Genomic DNA, 20,724 nt, shown 5'->3' with positions numbered 1-20,724 from the left:
TGGGCTGCATTAGGCTGGGTTCGTACAGCCATCGGGGTAGGCGTTTTACTGATAGGGGATTGGAAGCCGAGTCCCTGCTAAGGTGGTGACGGCGTATCGGGCTTTGAGGGTGGCGGTGCCTGGTAAGCCATGTCATCAGTGGGATTCATCAAAACAGGCCAAATAATTCCTAGAGCCAAATGGAAGGATCCATCCACACTGCTCGTTGATGCAAGATGGATGCGGAGTTTTCGATATGACGAGCAGAGGTTCTTGCGTGGGGGAAGCGGGTTGATCTGCGGATTGCGAGGCCTGCAGGCGCTTGCAATGGGATCCCATGACACTTGCCTTGCATACGTGTTGAGATGACATTGAAGAAAATAAATTAAAAAAAGAAAACAATATGAGTAATTGATGTTCACGACGGAAGCACTACATCGTTATAGGTTCCAGTAAATAAATATAAATATTTATCCGAAGAACGACCGAGGCTTGAGATAGCAGGCACGCGAGAAAGCCTACATAGTTCCTTCTCAATGATAACGAGCATAAATGGTAGACAGTCTCTATCGTTGATTTTTTCTATGATGAATATTAAAAAGACCATGCAAATGCAGCGGCGCTGCAGGCACAAATGTCAGGTCAATCTGGCATGAGTCACGTGAGCGATTCAGCGACAAGGATTATTGCAGACTCAAAAGGAACTTGATCAGCATCATTTTTTGTAAGAGTCAGGTTTTTTGGCGGTTTGGCTTATATCTCTGAATAATGTTACCATCTCAACAATCCCAGCATGTTAGCTCAGGGGAAGAGCGTCGGGCTCATAACCCGAAGGTCCCTCGATCGAAACGAGGACATGCTACTTTCTTTTTCTTTTTTGCTCTTTCTCCAGGCAACCAACATAGTATCTTCCACCCAGCCTGCCGTTGTTTTGTTTTAAATTTTGCTACATCAGAGAAAGACGCGCCAGAAAACTCCCCTCGCCAATTGTTTGAATTCTCAAGTCAGCGTCTTCTATCAACCATTATGCCTTCTTCTCAATATGCTCGAATGAGGCATCTTCTTCTTTGTCCTTGTCCTTTCCACCCACATAACGAACGTCCGTGGTTGGCACGAAATGATCACGCACAGCTTCCCTCTCAAAAAGCTCATCCATGAACTCCAGCGAGAGCCCTGTCAGATCATCAGTCAGTCAAGCTCGATACAAGAGTGCCAAGTATGAGAGCTCACCCTTCGTTTCTGGCACAAAGAACCAGACATAAACCACCATGACGAAACAAAAGCTGCCATACACAAAGTACGTCCCGTAACCATTCTTGCCCAGTGTTGCAAACATCGTCGGGGTTGATTTAGCTACTACGAAATTCCAGAACCATTGCGAGGATGTCGCCATGCCCATATTGAGGGCACGGAGTCGTGTTGGGGGTATCTCCTATCGAATGTGAGTCTCTGCAAGCAGATCCAGGATTATAATGTTACTGACAGCACAGTAGGTCCAAACCACACTTCCCCAACCGAACTGATAAATCGCCGCGAAGAGATATATTGCAATGAGAGCGACATAGCCTTGCGGGGTGATCGGTGCGTTTTCATCGATAGTATCGAATCGGACATAGAACCCGACATAGAAGAGCATCGCACCCTGAGGGATAAGGTTAGTGACAGTGCTGGCAGAATATAAGGGACATTACCTGAGCAATTCCCGTCCACAGCAGCGATTTCCGTCGACCAAGCGTGTCCGAGACAAACGTGATAAAGATTGCGCAAGCGACCATCTTGACAATGCCATAGATGCCTGTTGCAAATAGACCAACAGACGAAGATGACAAACCAACACTGGCAAAGATAGTGGGAGAATAGTATGTCATGGCGTTTGTTCCAGTCATATTACTCCACATCATCAAGGCGATGCACAGGATTGACCTACGTCGATAGGACTTTTTTGAAAATGACTCTTTGAGAGAAGATAGGAAACTGTGAGATCCCTCTTCTTCGAGTTGTGCTTTCAAGGTGGCCAATTCTTCTACCACATAAGGGTGGTCTTCCGGCAAGCTGCGCAGTTTGGACAGAACCTTTGATGCCTTCTCTGGATGTTTCATGGCGAGGTATCGAGGAGACTCGTTTGAAAGGAGCATTCCAACGAAGAGGATCAAACCGGGAAAAGCCTGCAAAGAGAGTGGGATTATAAACTGCCCTTTGCCGGTGAGATGAAGCTCGCAAGCATAGTTGATCCAGAAGGCCAACTGACTTTTATTAGAAATGACCGCTTTAATGCCTGAGCACTCACAGTAAGACCGAAAACCAATGTCAACTGATAAAACCCAGTAAGAAAACCACGAATACCTCGAGGCGCATTTTCGGCAATATAGATTGGACAGACGGAAGATGCCAGTCCAATCGAAAGGCCACCAATGAATCTGCACAGTTAAATTTGAGATTGAAATAAGTATGAAAAAAGCCTACCTTCCAGCATACAACACTCCGACCTTCCCACTTGCCCCGGCCTGCATGGCAACACCGACAAATAGAACCAACGCAGCAAGGATCAAGGACTTTCGTCTCCCAATAGCATTTGCCAGCCATGCGGAGGTAAGGGCCCCTAAAAACGAACCTGCTTGGATGACAGATACTATATTTGAGGAAAGATTTGCAAGGACAGTAGCGTCTTTATTAACGAGACCATATTCTCTGCGTATGATTAGACAAATTCACACCCGGATAATGGAGGAAGACTTACTCTTTGAAAGAATCCATGGTGAGGACGCCTCCTATAACACCCATATCGAAACCAAAGAGCATAGATGCCCCGCAGGCCTTTCTTGTCAATATCCAGCTCAATTGTCGAGAAGATAACTTACTGCAAAACTGATCAACACAACCCTGAGATTATAAATCTCTTGGGGGTCATTTTTGACCATGTCATTTCGGACAATCTTACGAAGGAGCGACATTTCCTTTTACTAAAATATCCAGTTTGGATAGTTAATACCTACTCCCAGTCTTTAAGTAGTGCAGACTGAGTGCACGGCTGTAGACGGTCTTCTGCACTTTGACCACCATTCCGCCACAGACAATCTAGCCAGCCTCTGTCACTGTCTTCAATCCTACCATACAAGAGCTAGATGAAGTCATGGTTTGATACAACCCCCGCTTTATGATTTGATGCATCCAGAATCCGGGGTAAGCGGGGAAATTGCGGAGAAGTTAGCTCCGGCTATGGATCGGGACGCTGGTTATTTATCTATTGCCAGGGAGATACCTGGTTCGCTTATCCAATGGAAACATGGTATTCACTATAGATCAGACATCAACAGCTGACCAACGCCACTCTCGTCTAACTCTGGAAACCCCCCTCGTAAAAAGGGCAAACTGGACAAAAACGCATCCGGACAATCTAGCGCTTCTGAATCACCAAACATTGGAAACATATCTACAAACGGAGAACTTAAATCTCTATTCTCGCCATCTACTGCGTCAGATACATTCTGAGCGTCCATGTGGATGGTTCCTGCAGGCATTCCTTGCGTGGAATCTACTCGAGTAAACTGAGCGAACTCTGGGGTAACCTGACCCTGAAACCAGAGATTGGTGAGAAGTTTCACGTAGCGATACGCCATGTGTTTTGGACTGGTCGCTGCGCTTTTGAGCATTGCAATGAATTGTCGGACAAGTAATGAGCAGGTTTGATGTTCGTCTGATGCCAAGGCTCCAACGGATGATGCTTTGAATAGGAAGACTGATGCATGGATTTCATATCTGCAAAGTCAATATTGCACCTCATTATGAGACATGGGAACTCACAAGTAAAACCGAACAGGAAGGTATCGCAAATGCTTGGGCGGATTCAACCGGTTCATAAGCGTCGTCAGGACTGCCTTTGCCGCGTCAATCGCGATATAGATATGCCTCCCATCTGGACTCGCAATCACACTATACGGAAAATACGAAACAGAGGATCCATTCTCTGCTGTGCCTCTCGATCGATAAAGCACAGCCTGAAATGCAAACGCGTTAACATAAAGCCTCAAATACTCAAATTGCAGTATTAAAAGCCCATTCAAATATGATGGCACATTCAACCTGCCCCAGGTTTCTTTCCACATTGCCAGCGCTTTTGAGCTATCGTCAAGGTACTTGGTGTAATCGCCCATGAGCATCAGTTGCACGGTGCGTGTTTTGGATGCGTACAGAATGTCATGGATATTCCCGAATAGAGTTGTAAGCTCGACCTGAGCTTGGACCAGGGAAGCGTAATCGATTTCACCGGGCTTCTGGGGCCGGAGAGATGGATAGTCATCAACTGTGAAGCGGGTTGAGAGACCTGGCCCGCGGCACCAGAAAGCCTGGCCCATTTGGATGGAGATTTGGCGATCGGCGAGGTATGTAACTTCGTCCTGTTAGTCGAGGCTGGATCTGTTCATGTGTGGGGGCCATACATATCCAAGCCAGTCTCTTCCGATTCAAGTCCGTTTCAGCCTCCCCCTTTGCCTCACCGCGAAACGAATATTTCTCGAGATGAAGCAAATATGCTTGTCTCACAGCCAACCCGACAAGATTCCACGCAACGCTATCCTCCGTTCCCTGGCCCTGACTCTGTCCTGATTGATTCGCCTCTTCTGTGGAAGAACTAATATGTGGCACCCACTCAGCCAGCAACAACAATCCCTCCACAGAACTAACATGGCGCACACTTGCAGCGCCTAGAACAACACGGAGGAGAAGCTTTTCCATATAGGTTAATGCTCGAGAATGTAGGATTTCCAGTCCTGGCCGGTCTTTTGTAGCAATTGTTAGGATTGCTGTGAGGAGGAAGGGCTCTGTACTCCAGGACTGATCTATTCTGTCTAAGAGGTGAGAAGGGACGATCGGGAGATAAGGATGGTAATTGTGGATGTAGCTGAATAGTTAGTAATGAGCTATAAGAGAGTAACTGACGTACTATTGCAGAAGAGGCTCGACAAGTTGTATATCAACCACACCATCACGGATCAACTCCATCCTGGAAAGGCCAGATGAATTAAGCTGAGGTATAACCTGACTATCTGACTCGCCAGGCGTAGTGGTGACCGTAGCTCTCCTCTCTATATTATTTTCAGCAGAAGCAGTCTGAGCAAGAATCTGCAGTGCCTCAAGCGGATTTTGAATCCCGCAGAGATCATGCTCTTGATCTTTCGTCGCCGTCACCACAGGGTCAGGAATTCTCTCTGAACGATCAATAGGCTGCCTCTCTTTCCTCCGAAGACGAAACCTCGAATAATTGCCTCCTCTCCTCGAAGTCCCAACTATACACCTATGTCCTTCTGCAGAGCACTTTGAGCAGGGCTGATAATCATCGCCTGTATATTGTCTGTAACCAATGTTATTAGATAGAACAGTAGAGGGGAGAACATACAAATCGCATTTTGTCTTGCGTTGTCGACAGCGAATGCACGCACGATAGAGCCTTTCTCCTGTACTTTTAGTCATGGTGATTTGTTTTCTGAATTATGGAAGAAAAAATAAAATAAAATGAAATAAAATGACGCGTGGAGGAAGTGCGGGGATGGTCGTTCGGCTATAGAGAGTGGGTGTAGATCGGCTATAGACGGGAATAGCTTCATCTGCCCACTGACACAACTACATATAAGTGGCATTCTCGATGCTCTGACCATTTTGAGATGAATCTAATCAAATTACTTTGAGTAAAACAAAGCAAGATGAGCACTACCACAGTCGAAACGCAGGCTCCCCCCCCACGATGACATGTACGGCAAATACCATCCCACTGATCCGAGAAATCTCAACCTGGAATCCAACTTTGGGCCGATGATTCCAGAGCAGATTGGGTATTTGCAGCCTACGTCGAGGGATACGCCAATGGAGATTATGAAGAAGCGATTCGACCGTGATGGATATCTTCTGGTATGTCTCATGAAGGAGAATACTGCACTGTATACCAACGTAGCAGGTCAAAAACCTCCTCCCCAAACAGCCCGTCCTCGACTGTCGCCGGGAATACTTCAAGCACATGTCGCCATCTGGTCTTCTCAAAGAAGGAACGGATCTAGTCGACGGCATCTTCAGCGAGAAAGATAGTCGCAAGTTCTTACCCCCGGGTAATCTGCGACGACTGTTCGGACTCAAAGACGACGAAGAATCAGACAAGTATCTGGAGCTGATGATCAGCGCGCACGAAGCAAAGTTCTATCTTGATCTCTGCGAGATTCCCGAACTCCGCGACTTCATCCGCAGGTTCGAAGGCTGGGAGCACATCACCATGTTGCAGCGGACGATGCTGCGGGCATTCACGCCCGACTGCGAGCTCACGCCTGTCCACTTCGACCAGATGTATCTCCGCGCTGGTCCGGCGACGAGTCTGACGGCGTGGGTTCCCATCGGGGACATCTCGCTCGAAGGGGGCGGGCTGATGTATCTCGAAAACTCGGCGGATATAGGCAGACAGACGGAGGAAGAGTTCAGTCGGAATGCGGGCAATCTGACTGACGAAGAACGCGTGTCTGCGTTTAACAAGAACATGAACGACGGGGGGTTTCTGAGCCGGGATACGGTTGAGTACGGACAGAAGACGAAGCGAAAGTGGCTGATCACCGAGTATGAAGTTGGGGATGTCATCTTCCATAATCCGTTTATGGTGCATGCGAGCTGCAAGAATAAGGATCCAGAGAGGAGGATTCGACTGGCGACGGATTTGAGGTTTGTGGATGCCACGAAGCCTTATGATAAAGTGAGTTGTTCGTATTGTAATAAAAATTATGCTGATGATTTTGTAGCGTTGGATGAAGGTATACAGACCGCTGGATGGGTTGTAATCTACATGCATCTGGAGATATACTTATTTATTAAACATGATGTCTATACCTCATATGGTTTCACACCCAAATACTTCCACACCATGGCACTGTCCAACTCTACAGCCCGATTCTTCACCGACAAAGTCACGTCAGCCGATCCATCATTGATATACACCACACTCTTCTCCTATACAGATATTAGCAATTATAGCATAAATGCAGTAGACACTTACCATTCCCAAAGTCAACTTGGATATACCCTCCCACCACTGCGGGCGATATTCTCTCTGTTCCTGCTTCTTAATTGCACTGACGATATTCTGCGCCACAATCTGTGCTTGTTGGACTGCGCCGTATCCATTGATGTTTCCCATGTCGATTACATCTCCTGCTGCGTAGATGTGGCTGTATCGTGTGTCTGATAGTTGCAGTGTTGGTCGTACTTTGATATGGCCTGAGGGGGAGATGGACGAAGGGGAAAAGGAGGATAAAAGACTGGAATTCGGGGTTTGGCCAGTGCATTTTATCTATTTTTATGGTTAGTTTATATAAATCATATGGATAGAGACATACCAAGCAATCACACGCTATCCTCCTTCCTGAGCTCAGAATAACCTCATCATTTGAAGACATCATTCTCTCGCCCAGAACAACCACAACACCCAAACCCTCCAACGCCATCAACACATTCTCACGCAGTTTATCCCCAAACCGAGCATTCAGCAACGCCTCCCTCGAATGAACAAGCGTCACATTCTTCCCTGGATACTGCGATTTGGCATCCGCTGCAATCTCAATCCCAGCCGGTCCACCGCCGACAATAACAACATCCTGCGCGGCTTTGACTCTCTCCTGCTCAGCCTGTATAGCTTCAATTCCATCTCTTTTATCTTCTTTTCCAACGCGCGAAGGTAATTCCGCAGATGAACCAGTTGCAAAGACCAAATACTCATAGTCCACACAATCCCCGGTTCCAAGCTGTACCTTTCCTGATCCATCCCCACTTTCATCCGGGAGTATCTTCTCAACACAATCTCTAACCCAGGTATACGAACCATCCGGCGCACCCGCTAAATACGGCCCATACGGAATAAACGCCTTATATTCATGCCCTCCCACCGTACAGAATCTCGGCAGAACCCAGCTTAATTGGAAATGACTATTCTTCTCAACAACGAAAACTCGGTACCCAGTCGGGATGGAATGAGCGAGACGGTGTGCTGCTGTGTATCCTGCGAACGAGGCGCCGATGATGACGATATTGCGAGGGTGAGAGACAGGGTGGTAGGTGAGGCGGTGGATGAGGGAGGTGAGTTTGAGCTGGGCGCGGGAGTAGAGTTGGTGGAGGGCTGTTTTGAAGATTTTGAGGAAGAGGAGGATTTTGTAGAACATTCTGCTTCTTGTAAGAGTGAAATGAATATATTATCTTGTGGTGTTGATGTTGGGGAGATGGGGAGATGGGGTGTTTAGTAGGATCTTATCTGATCTCCGATTATCGGATGAACCCCTGCATACAACATCATCTGAGTCAGATTGACATTATAGATCCGTGACAGTTTAATAATAAAACTACATCTTATTGACCCTAAAACCCAACTGCTGATCCATAACATCTCCAATCATCTCCTCCCATGACCTCCACCGCATCCCCAACTCCCTCTCTGCCCGGGACGTATCCGTCGCCCACGATTCACCCTGCAGATCCTCGGTGATCATAGCCCCAGCATCCGGATACTTACTCTTCACAATCCTGGCAACATCTTTCCATGATGCCTGCTCTCCGGTAAGAAGGTACTTTGATCCATCGGGAATTTTTGCATCGAGGGCTTTGACATGTGCGTCTGCGATATCTTGCACGTGAACACCGGTGATGCCGTTACTGGGGACGCCTTTCATGATAGCACCAAACAGTAATCCATTCGTCGAGCCGTTGATCCCTTCGGCAGTGGTTTGGATGAGATTAGGACCGAAGACATAGGCAGGGTGAAGAGTGACGAGGGCGTAGTTTGGTTTGCTCGTTGCCCAGAACTTCCATGTCTCGTTGTTGGCGAGTAACTTGGAAGCGTGGTAAAGACGGCCTCCTGTTGCAGTTGGGTTGTCAGGCACTGTAAAGTCTGCGTTTGGATCGACGGTAAAGTCCCAGTCATTATCCTCTTCATATAGTCAGCATAATAACCAGTATACCACTATAGATAGGCAAACCTTTAATAACACCACCCTCAGGAACCCCCATCACGGGAACCAACGCCGCAATCGACGACGTAACCACCACCTTCTTCACACTCTCCACCCTCGCTGCCTCCCTCAACACAGCCATCGTCCCCTCTACCGCAGGCCCAAAGTACGTCTCCTTGTTCACGCCATGCGGAAGCGGGGATGCCATATGCAGGACGTAATCCACACCGTCCAACTTGCCGCGCAATGCATGCTGATCCGTAAGATCAGCGACAATGACAAATTCGACCTGGGCGATGTGTTTGGCGAATAAGGATTGCAGGGTTGGGATTTGCGACTCCTTGCGTAGACAGATGCGGAGGTTGTAGCCGGATGTAAGGGCTGTGAGGGCGGTGGTGCTGCCGATGAAGCCGGTGGAGCCGGTGATGAAGATTGTTGGCATTTTCTGTATAGGATTCTGGAAGTATAGAATGATGGAGTTGGTTATGATTATTCTAGGATGGTTAAGCTTAAATAAGGACAATTAGGGATATAAATTTATTACATTTATAATATTACATTTATAAGCTGAATAGAATAGAATAGAAGGAGTGATTAGAAATGCCATCTTGATGAATTTGTAGATGTTAATGCCGAATGATTAGTGATATTTATACTCTGGAGATCACTAATTCTACTGTCGACTAATCTGTCAACTGATCACAGACCGAGGCTTCATTTACTAAATTGGTATATATAAGATGTGAATAAATTAGCATAATCGATATAATCATATTTCTCAATTACTTCAACTTTACAAAATGCCCGTCTGGTTCATCAAACACAGCCCCAACATCCTCTCGGCCTCAGAGAAACAGTCTCTCGCCAAATCCATCACCGAGCTGTATGTCTCCGTCGGCCTCCCTCCCTTCTACGTCCAAGTCCACTTCATCCAAGACGAGCCCAACTCGGCCTTTATTGGCGGTGAAGTCCACCCCAACTTTGCCGCCCTGACCATCTACCACATCGCACGAGCCTTCCGCACCGACGACCAGAAACAGCGATTCCTGAGTCGCATCGATGCAATCATAAACCCAGTCTTCGAGCCCAAGGGGATGGATTGGGAATATTTCATCACCGAATCCCCACGCGATCTGTGGAAAATAAATGGAATGGTGCCCCCGGAAGCCGGGTCAGCGGGAGAGAAGGAGTGGTTGAGGTTGAACAAAGCTGTGAAACTCTAGTCTTTAAGCATATTATATGGGCTTCTTGTTTATTAGTGATTGATATTTCAAATTCAATTAGCGACAATTGTGGTCGAGTTACACCGTTTAGCGGCTTAAAATATCGAGCTGCATATCTGCTGCATATCAGTCTGCACGGATGAACTGGCCTTAAGTGAGGCGATCCCCGTCCATCCAGAACATGCCCTGAATGTGTTGTTAGATTGCTGTCAACAGCTGACAAGTCATTATGAAACACTCCATCTTCTATTATCTGGTCTATCATGATGCTGAATATGCTGAATACGGTAAATGCCCGATCTATCAGGCAGCATACATCTCCGGCCCGAACGGCTCACCGTATTTTCAGCTCACGTGGCTGGAGGTTCCCGGAGGGTGGAGAAACACGACCCGGACCAATCAGCGGCCCAGAATGCGGAGATGTACACCCAACCACGCACTTTATTTACGCTCCGCCGTGCCCGTCAGATTGGGTTGAATTCGTTGAATTCGTCGATCTATTTAGAGCCACGAAACACTTTGACTTTGTTGTTACAACAGCTGCACCCTCCAGGCTGTGACATGGTGGCTGCTGATTGGCTGCGCTTTTGAGGGACAGCTCACCCCGACAGTCCATCCCTGCACCAGCGCTCAATAGTTAAGCTGTGTCTTTCCGCTGCTCGAGTCTGACTCTTTCCCAACTTCTTCTCTATCTTCTGAGATTGTGAAGAATTTTAATTCCAATTGTTGATATTTATTGGAATACGCATACGGCATCATGACCAGCCACAGCAGCAAAAATGGCCTGAATGGCGACACCGCCGTCACTAATGGCTTTCACGACGACGAAATTGAATACCCCTACCCCCAACCTTCGAAATCGTAAATACCCCCTATATCAGATTGGGCTCGTACTAATCCTTGACAGTCCCTACCAAACCCCCATCATGACATTGTTCATCGGCCAGAAGAGAGACTCGTACTCCATCCCGGAGAACTACCTCCGCCAGTCCCCCAAGTTGGTTCTTGCCAACGGCTTCTGGGGCAAGCATCTGTTTCTCTCCGACGTCGACGAGGACGTCGGCCACACTCTCCTGCACTACTTGTACACTGGTGGATACGAAACTATCAAGCCCTGGCCCTTTATGGATGTCGACCTCTCCAAGTGGGAGCTGGAATACCGACGCAGCGCGCTCGCCTACTGCGCGGCCAGGACCTACCAACTGGACGGCCTCATCGCCCACGCTCAGCACTACATGGAGAAATTCGCCAGCATGATCTCGATCTTTGCTCTCTTGAACATTGTCACTGGTGTGTACCCTAGCCTTTCCGAAGGCGAGGACTGGTTCCTCGACCACGTCAAGTCGAGGATTGCCGCTGCTTTTGCCGAGGACAACACGCTCTTCGTGCAGGATTCGTTCTTGAAAACGTTTGGTGAAGTTCCCGCTTTTGATCGGTTCTTGATGCAGAGTGCGCTAGACATATACTCTGAAGGCGTGCTGCGCACACGCGACAGTAGTATAAGTAAGTCTCTGCACCGTGTCTAAAGGTATCGGAAATACTGACTCTTCAGGTCGGGAGGAAACACCTGAGCAATCAGTCCCCCCTAGCGAACCACTCTACCCCGACGGGCCCCTCCCCGAAGATGGGCCCGTCCAAGAACCGATCCCCGAGGAACATCCCAACGGGGTGCTCTTAACCGAGCCCAAACTCGAACCGGAATCAGAGCCAGAACTCCAACCTGCGCCTGAACCGGAACGAGTTCTCGAACCAATCCCCGAACCGGCTCTCAAACAAGAGCCAGTTCAGGAGCCTCTCCCCGAGGCTCTCCCCGCAGCAGCAGTCGAACCAGAACCCATACCGGAGCCAGCCCCAGCGCCGGCATCGGTATCCACACACCAACCGAGTCTGTTAAAAGGCGACCAGTCCATCCCTGACCTGTGGTCCGACCAGGCCCCAGAACCAGCTCCAGTGCCCGCAGCACCGAAACCCGCCGCATCCAAGCCGGTCTCTAACTCCAAGCCGGCATTCAAACCGCCTTCAAAAACGCCCGCCCCACCCTCCTCCACCGCTCCCTCTACCGCTACTTCTCCCCCTCAGCCAACCAGCAATGGTAACGGGCACAGCAACGGGACCAGTACTCCACCTGCCAACCAGAACGGTGGCGCCGGCGGAGGATCATCTCCCAGTAAGAAAAGCAAAAACAAGAAGAAGAAAAGCGGCCTTTGGAAGAAAAGTCCGAAAAGCGGTAGCAGCGGTGTGGCGAATTAAGGATCTTGTTCACAGTTGGGGGGCGCGTCGCAAGGAGCCCGATGCCTCTTGATCTGTATGATAGTTTACGACGGTATGCCGGTGATGTCTAGTAGAGGATATATATATATCCAGTTAATGGTGGGTAGATGAATGCATAGTCTGATATATTTTGATATATACTAATGTCAGAAATGACTGATTTCTGTATCCGTAGCTGTATACGAACGTATTCCTGGCTTTCAATCCCAGCTGCATATTTATATTTATGACATCCATCAGGTACACATACATGACCCATTCGGACCGACCCGAGACTCTAATGTAGCATGTAGAAACAGTCACAGCCAGTTACAAAATTATGGACACATACAGCTATCCGGATAAGCCGATAAACCCAACGATCTGAAATGTAAATAAAATATCTATAAGATTATTAGTCACGATTTAATATTCACACGATAACCCAATAGCCAACATGATTGGCTGGACCCCGCATTCCCATGCAACCTGGGCTGGATGGACTTGCCGAATCGGAACACGCCGAAGATTGAGTCTCCGCATTCTTGATAAGGCTGGCATTGGCATATATCAGTCCTTCCATCACTCTACATGCAGTCTGCACATTTACTCAATTCAATCAATCATCAAGCAATATTGTATCATCATGAAAGACCATTTGCAGGGCGATGACGCCCAACTAGCTGCCATGGGCCATCGGCCTGAATTGCAGCGTAACTTTTCTACCATGTTAGTTTGGCTTGCTATACCATGGTGCATGCTGACTAGATAGGTCGATGCTGGGATTGGCGTTTGCGGTGTTGAATGTATGTATTCATCCTATCTGTGATATCTTACGCTGATTATATAGTCGTGGACTGCTCTATCGGCTAGTTTATCGATTAGTTTAACGTCTGGTGGGAGTACGAGTGTTATTTGGGGTGGGTTCTTAATATTTATCTTGATTGTGTGGGTGTTGACTTTGACTGCAGGTCTTGTGACGGCTGGGATATGTAATTTGTGCATTGCGGCTTCGCTGGCAGAGTTTCTGTCTGCGTATCCTACGTTCGTTGTCTAAAGATTCTTGGTTGGTTGGTGCTGATATATTATAGGGCTGGGGGTCAGTATCATTGGGTTGCTGGTAAGATATTCATCCTTTGATATGATCATTACTAATGAGATAGTCGGTATGAATATATTCCCAATTACATGGAAGCTACTAATATCCCAGTCTCATGGCCAAAATGGGTCCCTATTCTATCGTGGGTGACTGGATGGATCAATGTAGCTGGATGGGTATGATCATCATCACCTAAGTGACGTGTGCTAATGAATAGATTGCCCTCGTTGCCACGAATGCCCTGCTGTCAAGTGAGCTCATCATGGGAATCATATCAGTTTTGCATCCGGGCTTTGAATCTCAGCGCTGGCAGCAATTCCTGATCTACATCGGGTTTACGCTTGGGGCGTTTGTGATTAATGCTTTTTTGAACTCGGTTTTGCCGGTGGTTTATCGTGGGGCTTGTATGTCACCCTTTATTATTTGGGGTTTATACTGATGAGATAGTTATCTGGTCCATTGGTGGCTTTGTGCTTGTTTCTATTACGGTTCTTGCGTGTGCTTCGCCGGATTATAATTCTGCTGAGTATGTTTTCATTCCTATGGTACTCAGGTTACTGACAGGATAGTTTTGTGTTCCGGAATTTCATCAACCAGACTGGCTGTAAGTATATCTACTGTATATGATTGATATATGCTAATTGACAGGGCCGGATGGAATTGCCTGGTTATTGGGAGTATGTCCGTCCTATAAGTAAATGTGTCTATCTAACATCGACAGCTACTCCAAGGAGGACTGGGAGTCACTGCCTTTGACGCAGTCGCTCATATGATTGAAGAAATCCCCGGTGCATCAACCGAAGGACCCAAGATCATGGTCTCCTGCGTGGGGATAGGAACATTCACAGGTGCCATATTTCTTATCGTACTGCTCTTTGTAGCAGGAGATATGAAAACCGTCGTGAACTCCTCTGCTGGCCCTCTGTTGCAGATTTTCCTCGATGCAACCAAGAACAAGGCGGGTGCTATCTGCCTGTTGATGTGAGTTTTATCTGTCAGTATAGAAGACAAGGCTGATCAGATAGGCTTCCTCTGGTGTGTTTGGCATTTGCGACAATCAGTGTGATGACGACGAGTAGTCGGATGATATTTGCCTTTTCGAGGTATGCATTTCATCTGTATAACGGACAACCACTGATGATAGCAGAGATGGGGGACTGCCGGCATCTCCGTTTTTTGCTCGAGTTCATCTGAAACTGGGGTTGCCTTTGAATGCGCTGATCTTGACCTCTGGAGTTGTTATTGCATTTGGATTCATCTTCTTAGGGTCGTCGAGGTATGTATCTTCCTATCATATAAGACAATGCTGATCATGCAGCGCATTCAACGCCATTGTCTCCTCGTCTGTCGTCGCTTTGGATCTGTCGTATGCAATGCCCATTGCCGTCAACTGTCTGCAAGGACGAAACAGCCTCCCAGAGAGAAAGTGGAAGTTACCCAGTGCTGTTGGATGGGTGGCAGATATGGTAAGTGATATATCCATCTGGTGACTGTGTTGACCTGTTAGATCTCCCTCTCGTATATCCTCCTGACGACGGTGTTGTTTCTCTTCCCCCCTGCTCTGCCCGTGACCGGGAGTAATATGAGTATGTTTATCTTCCCTGCCATAATCAGCTCTAACAGTTTAGATTATTGTATTGCCGCCTTTGCCATCATCGTCATTGTCTCCGTGTTCCAGTGGTTCGTCGATGGACACAAGAACTTCACCGGCCCACGCATCGACCTGACAGCTTAGTCTATATACACTGAATGACACAACTTTTCCTACAAATACATATTATATTATACACACATAATATCATAAATCACCCCCCACCACCCTCAACGTCTCATGTATCCCCTTTTTCTCCTTGACTGGCAACTCCACCCCCTCCCCAGGCATCCCAAACACCAACTGCGCCCTCAACCTCCACTCGCCCGGTATCCGAAAACTCTCCGCCACCCGTTCATCCACAACAGGGTGATAATGCTGCAAATTCGCCCCGAACCCCTCCGCCTCCAGCGCCATCCACACCATCAACTGGTGCATGCCACTGGTATGTTCGGACCAGTCGTCAAAATGCTCCGCATACGTCGGGAACGTCCCCTTCATGAAATTAATCGTCGGCATGTCCTCGTAAAACAGCACCGTGCCGTACCCGGCCTGGAAGCTGTCGAGTTTGGGCGCGTAGTGCGCGAATCGCTCGCCGGTGAGCCGCTCGTAGAGCACGCCCTTCACGACGTCCCAGAATTTGATGTGTTCGTGTTTGAGGAGGACGACGATGCGGGTGGATTGCGAGTTGAATGCAGAAGGCGTGCGGTGTAGGATTGTTGCGATGATCGATTGGATTTTTGTGTCGGGGATGGGCGATTTCGAGGTGAGGCCGTAGTGGGAGCGACGGTTTGTGAGGGCGTTGAGGACGCCGGTGCTGTCTGGCATTGTATTAATTAATGAATAGGTTCGCACTGCAGAGGTTGGAGTGTTTGGGGAAAGTTGAGGATATTTATACAGGGTGGAATGCGATGATGTCATGACTGAGTGGATCGGGAATTGTGGAGATGGCGATCTGATTCAGGGCCGTGGATGGCCTTGCTTGAGTTATATCGTCTCGAATATAGATTATATGAAACAATGGAGCAGGACAATTGAAATTCCATCTAAAAATAAAACAGCAAGGGATTGACCAGAGTCAGTGATGGTATAAGGAGAAAAAAGTCAACGCCCACCACACCTAACAGGACATGGCAATTGCAATACGGAGTACGGAGTAAAGGGATTGATATTCACTGCAAAATATTCATAGCATTAATGCTCGAGATAATAATAATTATATTATTAGACATGTAACTGCAGAGAAGGAGATTATGTCGATCTCGCATATATCACAAATTCCAGCACATCGATAATTGCTCTACACGTCTGATAGATCGCCTATTTCTCCTGTCGTGTGCTCTCCTCGCCTCACGTATGAAGCCATCGCAGAAACCTGCATCGAATATCTCCAGGACATTTTCATCATCATCATCATCATCATAACCATGGTACCACCGACCGTTGACCCGCGTGGTATGCCGATCTTCAATTAGCCCATGGATCGTCAATAAGAAGTAGGGCAGCTAGTGCTGGGAATTTAGGTTTGTTGATCTGGGCAACGATTCATTTACGGGTATTTCTCTTCCAGACTGACAGATTTGATATCGAGCAGGGATATGCGTGATAGATCACGTTGCGCTGACTCGACTCCGACCCCGCTTCTCTGTCGATCCTCCCTTTCCCCTGATCAAAGCACTCGATCGCTCCACGATATTTCCAACCACAGACTAGCAGAGATAGACTATGTCTCTTTCCGGATCTGGGTCCCCGCCAGCTGCCCAAAATAACGGCGGGCTTTTTGGAAATTCGAATACCAACAATGCACAGACAACCACGACCACAACTTTTTCGTTCGGAACTCCAGCGGCATCTCATTCACCTGCTCCAAACAGCAACAATGCACAGACAGGACAATCTACTCTTGCCATGAGACATGGTGGTTTCAGCTCAGCATCAACTGCAACTCAAAATACCCCAGAACCAGACAACACGAAGATCAAGCGTTCTGGCTGCGTGAGCACACCTCTATTTCCAACCGATATAAACGAACCAGATCCAAATGGAGACGTTACTCTGATCGTCACGCCTCGTAAAAAACCGCAAGGTTTATTTTCAGATATACAAAGCGCCAATCCAACCGAGCAACCGGCAACTCGTTTTAGGGTATCGTCCAGACATTTGATGCTGGCATCGACATACTTCGAGGGCAGATTGAGTACTCGATGGCCCGAAGGCGAGGAACTCAAAAATAAAGGCTCCGTGGAACTGCAAATCCCTGATGCCGATCCGGATGCGTTTTTGATCATCTTGAACGTCATACACGGTCGCCTAAATCGGGTCCCTCGAGTTGTGACTTTAGAAACACTTACGGAGGTGGCCATTTTGACCGATTATTTCCAATGCCATGAGCCGCTTGGCCTTTTCCCATCGAAATGGGTGGACTCGTTGAGGAGCCCTGTCCCTAGACCAATATATTTGGGTGGCTTAAATTGGATTTTAATTTCCTGGGTCTTTGGTATCGATGATATTTTCACATCATCTACAAAATTTGCGCAACGCCAGCTTACTAGAAACCTGACTGGAAATGAATTTGAGCTTCCAATCCCCGGAAATATTCGAGGTTCGTGACCGTAAACCTACGAGTTTTTGTCTGTCGGCATATTGACGACTTTTATAGATGGCATCAACAACGCACGGATGAAGGCTATTTCAATGATATATGAATATCTTGATAAAGGCTAGCAGGAATTAGAGAATGGAACCTTTTGCGGATATGAATGTGACTGCGCACAATTAGGGGCTCTCTTCAAGCAACGGAAGCAGCAACACCTTTGTTACCCAGCCAAGGAACTAGGATACATCTCTCACTCCGTCGATAATCTTATCTCTGATATCTCCTCATTTAGATACCCCAAATGTGTTCAAAATCGATTGTATTCTGGGCCGGACCGCTGTTTTTCGAGGTCTGTCGGTTGGAAGTTTAACCCGGAGAAGTATACATCTTCCTTGAATGGCCTTTCCCTGAAATGAATCATCAGTCCAGGTTTTCAAATAGAAGCGACACTTCTGGAACGGCAGATTCTATTTTGATAAACACATAAATATATTCTTTTTGTACATTGGATATCTTAAATCTCAATTGTCGTGCTTTTGTCTTGTATCTGTCGAGATATAAGACACCTCAGGCATAGAGAGCATGACTAATCAGAAACCACAGCGATTGGCCAATGGCAGGGACAAATTGATTTATTACTCCCACCCACAAATCATCATTTCATCCCCGTCAAGGGCTCTCTTCTTGCAAATCGCATTGACAACAAACAAGAGTATCTTTGTCGAGTTGGATGTTTTTAATCCAAATGGATACGTCGTACTGAGTGTTTCTCCCCCAGAAAATCCCCCAGCATATTGTCCACGACGTCGAGCACGCCTCTCAACTGCAGCGAACTCATCCCCCCAAAAACAAGCCAAGGCGTAGAGCAGGCGGTTCAAAACATCGTCCAAGCACCTGATTCTCGCGTCGAAATATTTTGAAAGAAGACTAAGCAACCGCTGGCCTGAAGGCGATATACTTGAATCCAGAGGAACAGTGCAGTTGGAACTTCCTGACACGGACCTTGATGCGTTTAAGATCATTTTGGATCTTATTCACGGTCGAACCAATGCGGTTCCTCGGACAGTGGACCTGGCGCAGCTAACAGAGCTTACGGTGCTTACTGATTACTTTGGTTGCCTTGAGGCGCTTGGGCTATTCCCATCATCGTGGATAAATGGGCTGAAGGACGACATTCCCACGACATACTGCAGAGACCTCATGAAATGGATTTTTATCTCCTGTGTCTTTGAACAGAAAGAAATTCTCTCTGGGGTGACTCAAGTTGCTCAACGTCAAAGCAAAGATGTACTAGACCCACTGGACCTTCCCATCCCGCAAAATATCCAAGGTGGGCGGCCATGTGTCACGAAGAAATCAAGGCTAACGCAGGAAGATCGTATCAACGACACAAGAATCGAGGCCCTCAGTGGGATCTTCAAAGCTCTGAACGATCGTCGAGAAGAGCTAGAGAATAAAACCATTTGCTCTTTTGAGTGCGATTCATCAAAACTGGGGGATTGATGAAACAGGTGAAAAAGTATGGTCTATGCTTCCAAGCCGCTGATCCGCACTGCCCAGGCTATTCTGTTCAGGAGGTTGTGAGGGATATTGCCAAATTCAAAACCAATCAATACTGTTCGGGGTGTAATGGTGGCAGTTATCCTTACAATCGAGACCCTTCGCTCATCGGCAAGACTGCACAGTCCGAGATACAGAAACACGAGTCTTCTCTAGTAGGGATCACATTTGAATGAAATAATGGCGGACCGAAAGTGCTTTGATGCAGTATTATGCCTATTCAGATGTTTTAACCGGTGGGGCATTTTCTCCAAATTTGTATAATTGATTTTGGAGAGTTCCTTCATACAGTAATGCACATAACTAGATCAAATAATCCCCCGTCATTCATGATTTTTAACAGGACATGGTGATCATTATTTAAAGTACTCTACTCATCCAGCGGTTCAATATCAATATATTTCACCTTCCATCAAGCTCAGCATACCCCAAAGTGACTGGTAACTCCTTGTACGCCGTGTCCGCGGCCATTTCGCTCGGCATGGGATTATATAGACTGGGCCTCCACAGTTGAGGTATTATGGCCCTGAAAGCCGATACCTGGACTATGGCGTTTACGTCGACAGAAGAAGAATACTGCACGAGCAATGATCGAAACGGCAGTGGCAGCAGCAACACCGACACCGAAACCAGCCTTGGCGCTAGATGAAAGGCTAGATGAGCTATATGTGTTGTCTTCTGTGGACGTTTGCAATGGAATCACATCGCGGAGGTGACTGTTGTAAAGAACATAGCTGTACCAGGGTTAGTGGTGAATTCCGTCAACTACCAGTGAATCTTGACACCGTAAGCATGAATATGACCAGCGCTGTCGATCTGACAAGTAGATGGTGTTAATGTACTGTCTAGGGAAATCTGGTGGTCTCATTTTCGCCTGGTTGGTACTGGCACCTTTCGGCTAGTATCAAAAATCGGTAGAGGTGGTCCTGGGGCGGACTGAGTAAGTGTTGGCGCCATGTCTGGGGTTTGCGATCGACGTTAGCCTGGACCTGGCTGCATTTTGTGTGATCACTGCGACCATTGGCGGGGATGGACCTGACTGACATAGGACAAGCTGCCTGGGTTCTGTTGCAGTACCGTCAATGTCAACGGTTGTGTTGGCTACAGTGGCATATGCCCCCGACATATTAAGGGGAAATAATGCGAGGACGTGGCCCAGCCAGAAGGAAGACATTCTGAAGTGTTTACAAGGCCAGGAAGCGTCCAAGTATAGATGCCTGAGCTGCTGCTGCTGCTCCGCACCACCCGAAGATCGCTATGCATGACTTGGCGGTTTGAGCGTGGCCGTCAACAGGAGCGGCCCGAACAGTGACGATGAAGTGGTCATCGTGAATAGGGATGGTGGGTGTTGTAAACATCGAGAAAGCTGTGAGTGATGGTAGACATGGATTACCAGCTGACAGGCATGACAGGCTAGAATTACGTAGAAGAAACACCTAGAAGGACACCCTACTTTTTCC

The 20,724-nt window shown here is 47.6% G+C and overlaps 12 protein-coding genes and 1 non-coding gene across 13 annotated transcripts; 7 read left to right on the top strand and 6 right to left on the bottom strand.

Moving 5' to 3' along the window:
* The first annotated feature begins 769 nt into the window (after positions 1 to 769).
* Positions 770 to 841, top strand: ASPWEDRAFT_t173. The gene has a single exon. It is a non-coding gene; the product is annotated as a tRNA-Met (tRNA).
* Positions 842 to 1,003: 162 nt separating this feature from the next.
* Positions 1,004 to 2,930, bottom strand: ASPWEDRAFT_116928 (sugar porter family MFS transporter; the record flags this gene model as incomplete). Its single annotated transcript, XM_040828697.1, has 8 exons — positions 1,004 to 1,152; positions 1,210 to 1,411; positions 1,463 to 1,621; positions 1,671 to 2,222; positions 2,267 to 2,396; positions 2,443 to 2,667; positions 2,717 to 2,793; positions 2,838 to 2,930. 8 exons carry the CDS (start codon positions 2,928 to 2,930, stop codon positions 1,004 to 1,006), a joined length of 1,587 nt encoding a protein of 528 aa, XP_040685668.1.
* Positions 2,931 to 3,272: 342 nt separating this feature from the next.
* On the bottom strand, positions 3,273 to 5,445 carry ASPWEDRAFT_117684 (Zn(II)2Cys6 transcription factor; the record flags this gene model as incomplete). Its single annotated transcript, XM_040828760.1, has 4 exons — positions 3,273 to 3,735; positions 3,781 to 4,366; positions 4,416 to 4,796; positions 4,959 to 5,445. 4 exons carry the CDS (start codon positions 5,443 to 5,445, stop codon positions 3,273 to 3,275), a joined length of 1,917 nt encoding a protein of 638 aa, XP_040685667.1.
* A 138-nt stretch (positions 5,446 to 5,583) lies between these two features.
* Positions 5,584 to 7,000, top strand: ASPWEDRAFT_645147 (phytanoyl-CoA dioxygenase family protein). Its single transcript, XM_040838748.1, has 3 exons — positions 5,584 to 5,880; positions 5,927 to 6,703; positions 6,750 to 7,000. The coding sequence occupies exons 1-3, from the start codon at positions 5,722 to 5,724 to the stop codon at positions 6,786 to 6,788; spliced, it is 975 nt and encodes a 324-aa protein (XP_040685666.1). The 5' UTR covers positions 5,584 to 5,721; the 3' UTR covers positions 6,789 to 7,000.
* On the bottom strand, positions 6,715 to 8,250 carry ASPWEDRAFT_643910 (NAD(P)/FAD-dependent oxidoreductase). The gene is made up of 3 exons (XM_040838744.1): positions 7,344 to 8,250; positions 7,004 to 7,297; positions 6,715 to 6,957 (listed from the first exon to the last, which is right to left on the bottom strand). The coding sequence occupies exons 1-3, from the start codon at positions 8,160 to 8,162 to the stop codon at positions 6,832 to 6,834; spliced, it is 1,239 nt and encodes a 412-aa protein (XP_040685665.1). The 5' UTR covers positions 8,163 to 8,250; the 3' UTR covers positions 6,715 to 6,831.
* On the bottom strand, positions 8,166 to 9,426 carry ASPWEDRAFT_43993 (putative 3-beta hydroxysteroid dehydrogenase/isomerase). The gene is made up of 2 exons (XM_040836161.1): positions 8,973 to 9,426; positions 8,166 to 8,923 (listed from the first exon to the last, which is right to left on the bottom strand). Exons 1-2 carry the CDS (start codon positions 9,385 to 9,387, stop codon positions 8,340 to 8,342), a joined length of 999 nt encoding a protein of 332 aa, XP_040685664.1. The 5' UTR covers positions 9,388 to 9,426; the 3' UTR covers positions 8,166 to 8,339.
* A 287-nt stretch (positions 9,427 to 9,713) lies between these two features.
* Positions 9,714 to 10,403, top strand: ASPWEDRAFT_43990 (tautomerase family protein). The gene has a single exon (XM_040836160.1). The coding sequence runs from the start codon at positions 9,746 to 9,748 to the stop codon at positions 10,166 to 10,168; it is 423 nt and encodes a 140-aa protein (XP_040685663.1). The 5' UTR covers positions 9,714 to 9,745; the 3' UTR covers positions 10,169 to 10,403.
* A 155-nt stretch (positions 10,404 to 10,558) lies between these two features.
* ASPWEDRAFT_43988 (uncharacterized protein) lies at positions 10,559 to 12,589 on the top strand. The gene is made up of 3 exons (XM_040836159.1): positions 10,559 to 11,029; positions 11,076 to 11,671; positions 11,721 to 12,589. The coding sequence occupies exons 1-3, from the start codon at positions 10,926 to 10,928 to the stop codon at positions 12,416 to 12,418; spliced, it is 1,398 nt and encodes a 465-aa protein (XP_040685662.1). The 5' UTR covers positions 10,559 to 10,925; the 3' UTR covers positions 12,419 to 12,589.
* Positions 12,590 to 13,064: 475 nt separating this feature from the next.
* ASPWEDRAFT_175295 (uncharacterized protein) lies at positions 13,065 to 15,252 on the top strand (the record flags this gene model as incomplete). Its single annotated transcript, XM_040831342.1, has 16 exons — positions 13,065 to 13,147; positions 13,191 to 13,224; positions 13,269 to 13,338; positions 13,390 to 13,462; positions 13,510 to 13,538; positions 13,629 to 13,693; positions 13,735 to 13,921; positions 13,965 to 14,043; positions 14,087 to 14,121; positions 14,166 to 14,194; positions 14,239 to 14,498; positions 14,543 to 14,620; positions 14,665 to 14,793; positions 14,836 to 14,983; positions 15,025 to 15,103; positions 15,146 to 15,252. 16 exons carry the CDS (start codon positions 13,065 to 13,067, stop codon positions 15,250 to 15,252), a joined length of 1,485 nt encoding a protein of 494 aa, XP_040685661.1.
* Positions 15,253 to 15,315: 63 nt separating this feature from the next.
* On the bottom strand, positions 15,316 to 15,936 carry ASPWEDRAFT_175294 (uncharacterized protein; the record flags this gene model as incomplete). The annotated part of the gene is made up of 1 exon (XM_040831341.1): positions 15,316 to 15,936. The coding sequence occupies one exon, from the start codon at positions 15,934 to 15,936 to the stop codon at positions 15,316 to 15,318; it is 621 nt and encodes a 206-aa protein (XP_040685660.1).
* Positions 15,937 to 16,553: 617 nt separating this feature from the next.
* On the top strand, positions 16,554 to 18,029 carry ASPWEDRAFT_643803 (BTB/POZ domain-containing protein). The gene is made up of 2 exons (XM_040838743.1): positions 16,554 to 16,631; positions 16,703 to 18,029. Exon 2 carries the CDS (start codon positions 16,834 to 16,836, stop codon positions 17,716 to 17,718), a length of 885 nt encoding a protein of 294 aa, XP_040685659.1. The 5' UTR covers positions 16,554 to 16,631; positions 16,703 to 16,833; the 3' UTR covers positions 17,719 to 18,029.
* A 545-nt stretch (positions 18,030 to 18,574) lies between these two features.
* On the top strand, positions 18,575 to 19,207 carry ASPWEDRAFT_117243 (uncharacterized protein; the record flags this gene model as incomplete). Its single annotated transcript, XM_040828720.1, has 2 exons — positions 18,575 to 19,034; positions 19,080 to 19,207. Coding segments are annotated over 2 exons (588 nt in total), but the record flags the coding sequence as incomplete, so codon positions are not given.
* A 928-nt stretch (positions 19,208 to 20,135) lies between these two features.
* On the bottom strand, positions 20,136 to 20,650 carry ASPWEDRAFT_643800 (uncharacterized protein). Its single transcript, XM_040838742.1, has one exon. The coding sequence runs from the start codon at positions 20,436 to 20,438 to the stop codon at positions 20,169 to 20,171; it is 270 nt and encodes an 89-aa protein (XP_040685657.1). The 5' UTR covers positions 20,439 to 20,650; the 3' UTR covers positions 20,136 to 20,168.
* Positions 20,651 to 20,724: the final 74 nt, after the last annotated feature.

The sequence above is a fragment of the Aspergillus wentii genome (assembly GCF_001890725.1).
Source record: "Aspergillus wentii DTO 134E9 unplaced genomic scaffold ASPWEscaffold_7, whole genome shotgun sequence".
Lineage (NCBI taxonomy): Eukaryota > Fungi > Ascomycota > Eurotiomycetes > Eurotiales > Aspergillaceae > Aspergillus > Aspergillus wentii.
The sequence above is the reverse complement of the archived record's forward strand: the minus strand, read 5'-3'. Positions and strand labels throughout refer to the sequence as shown.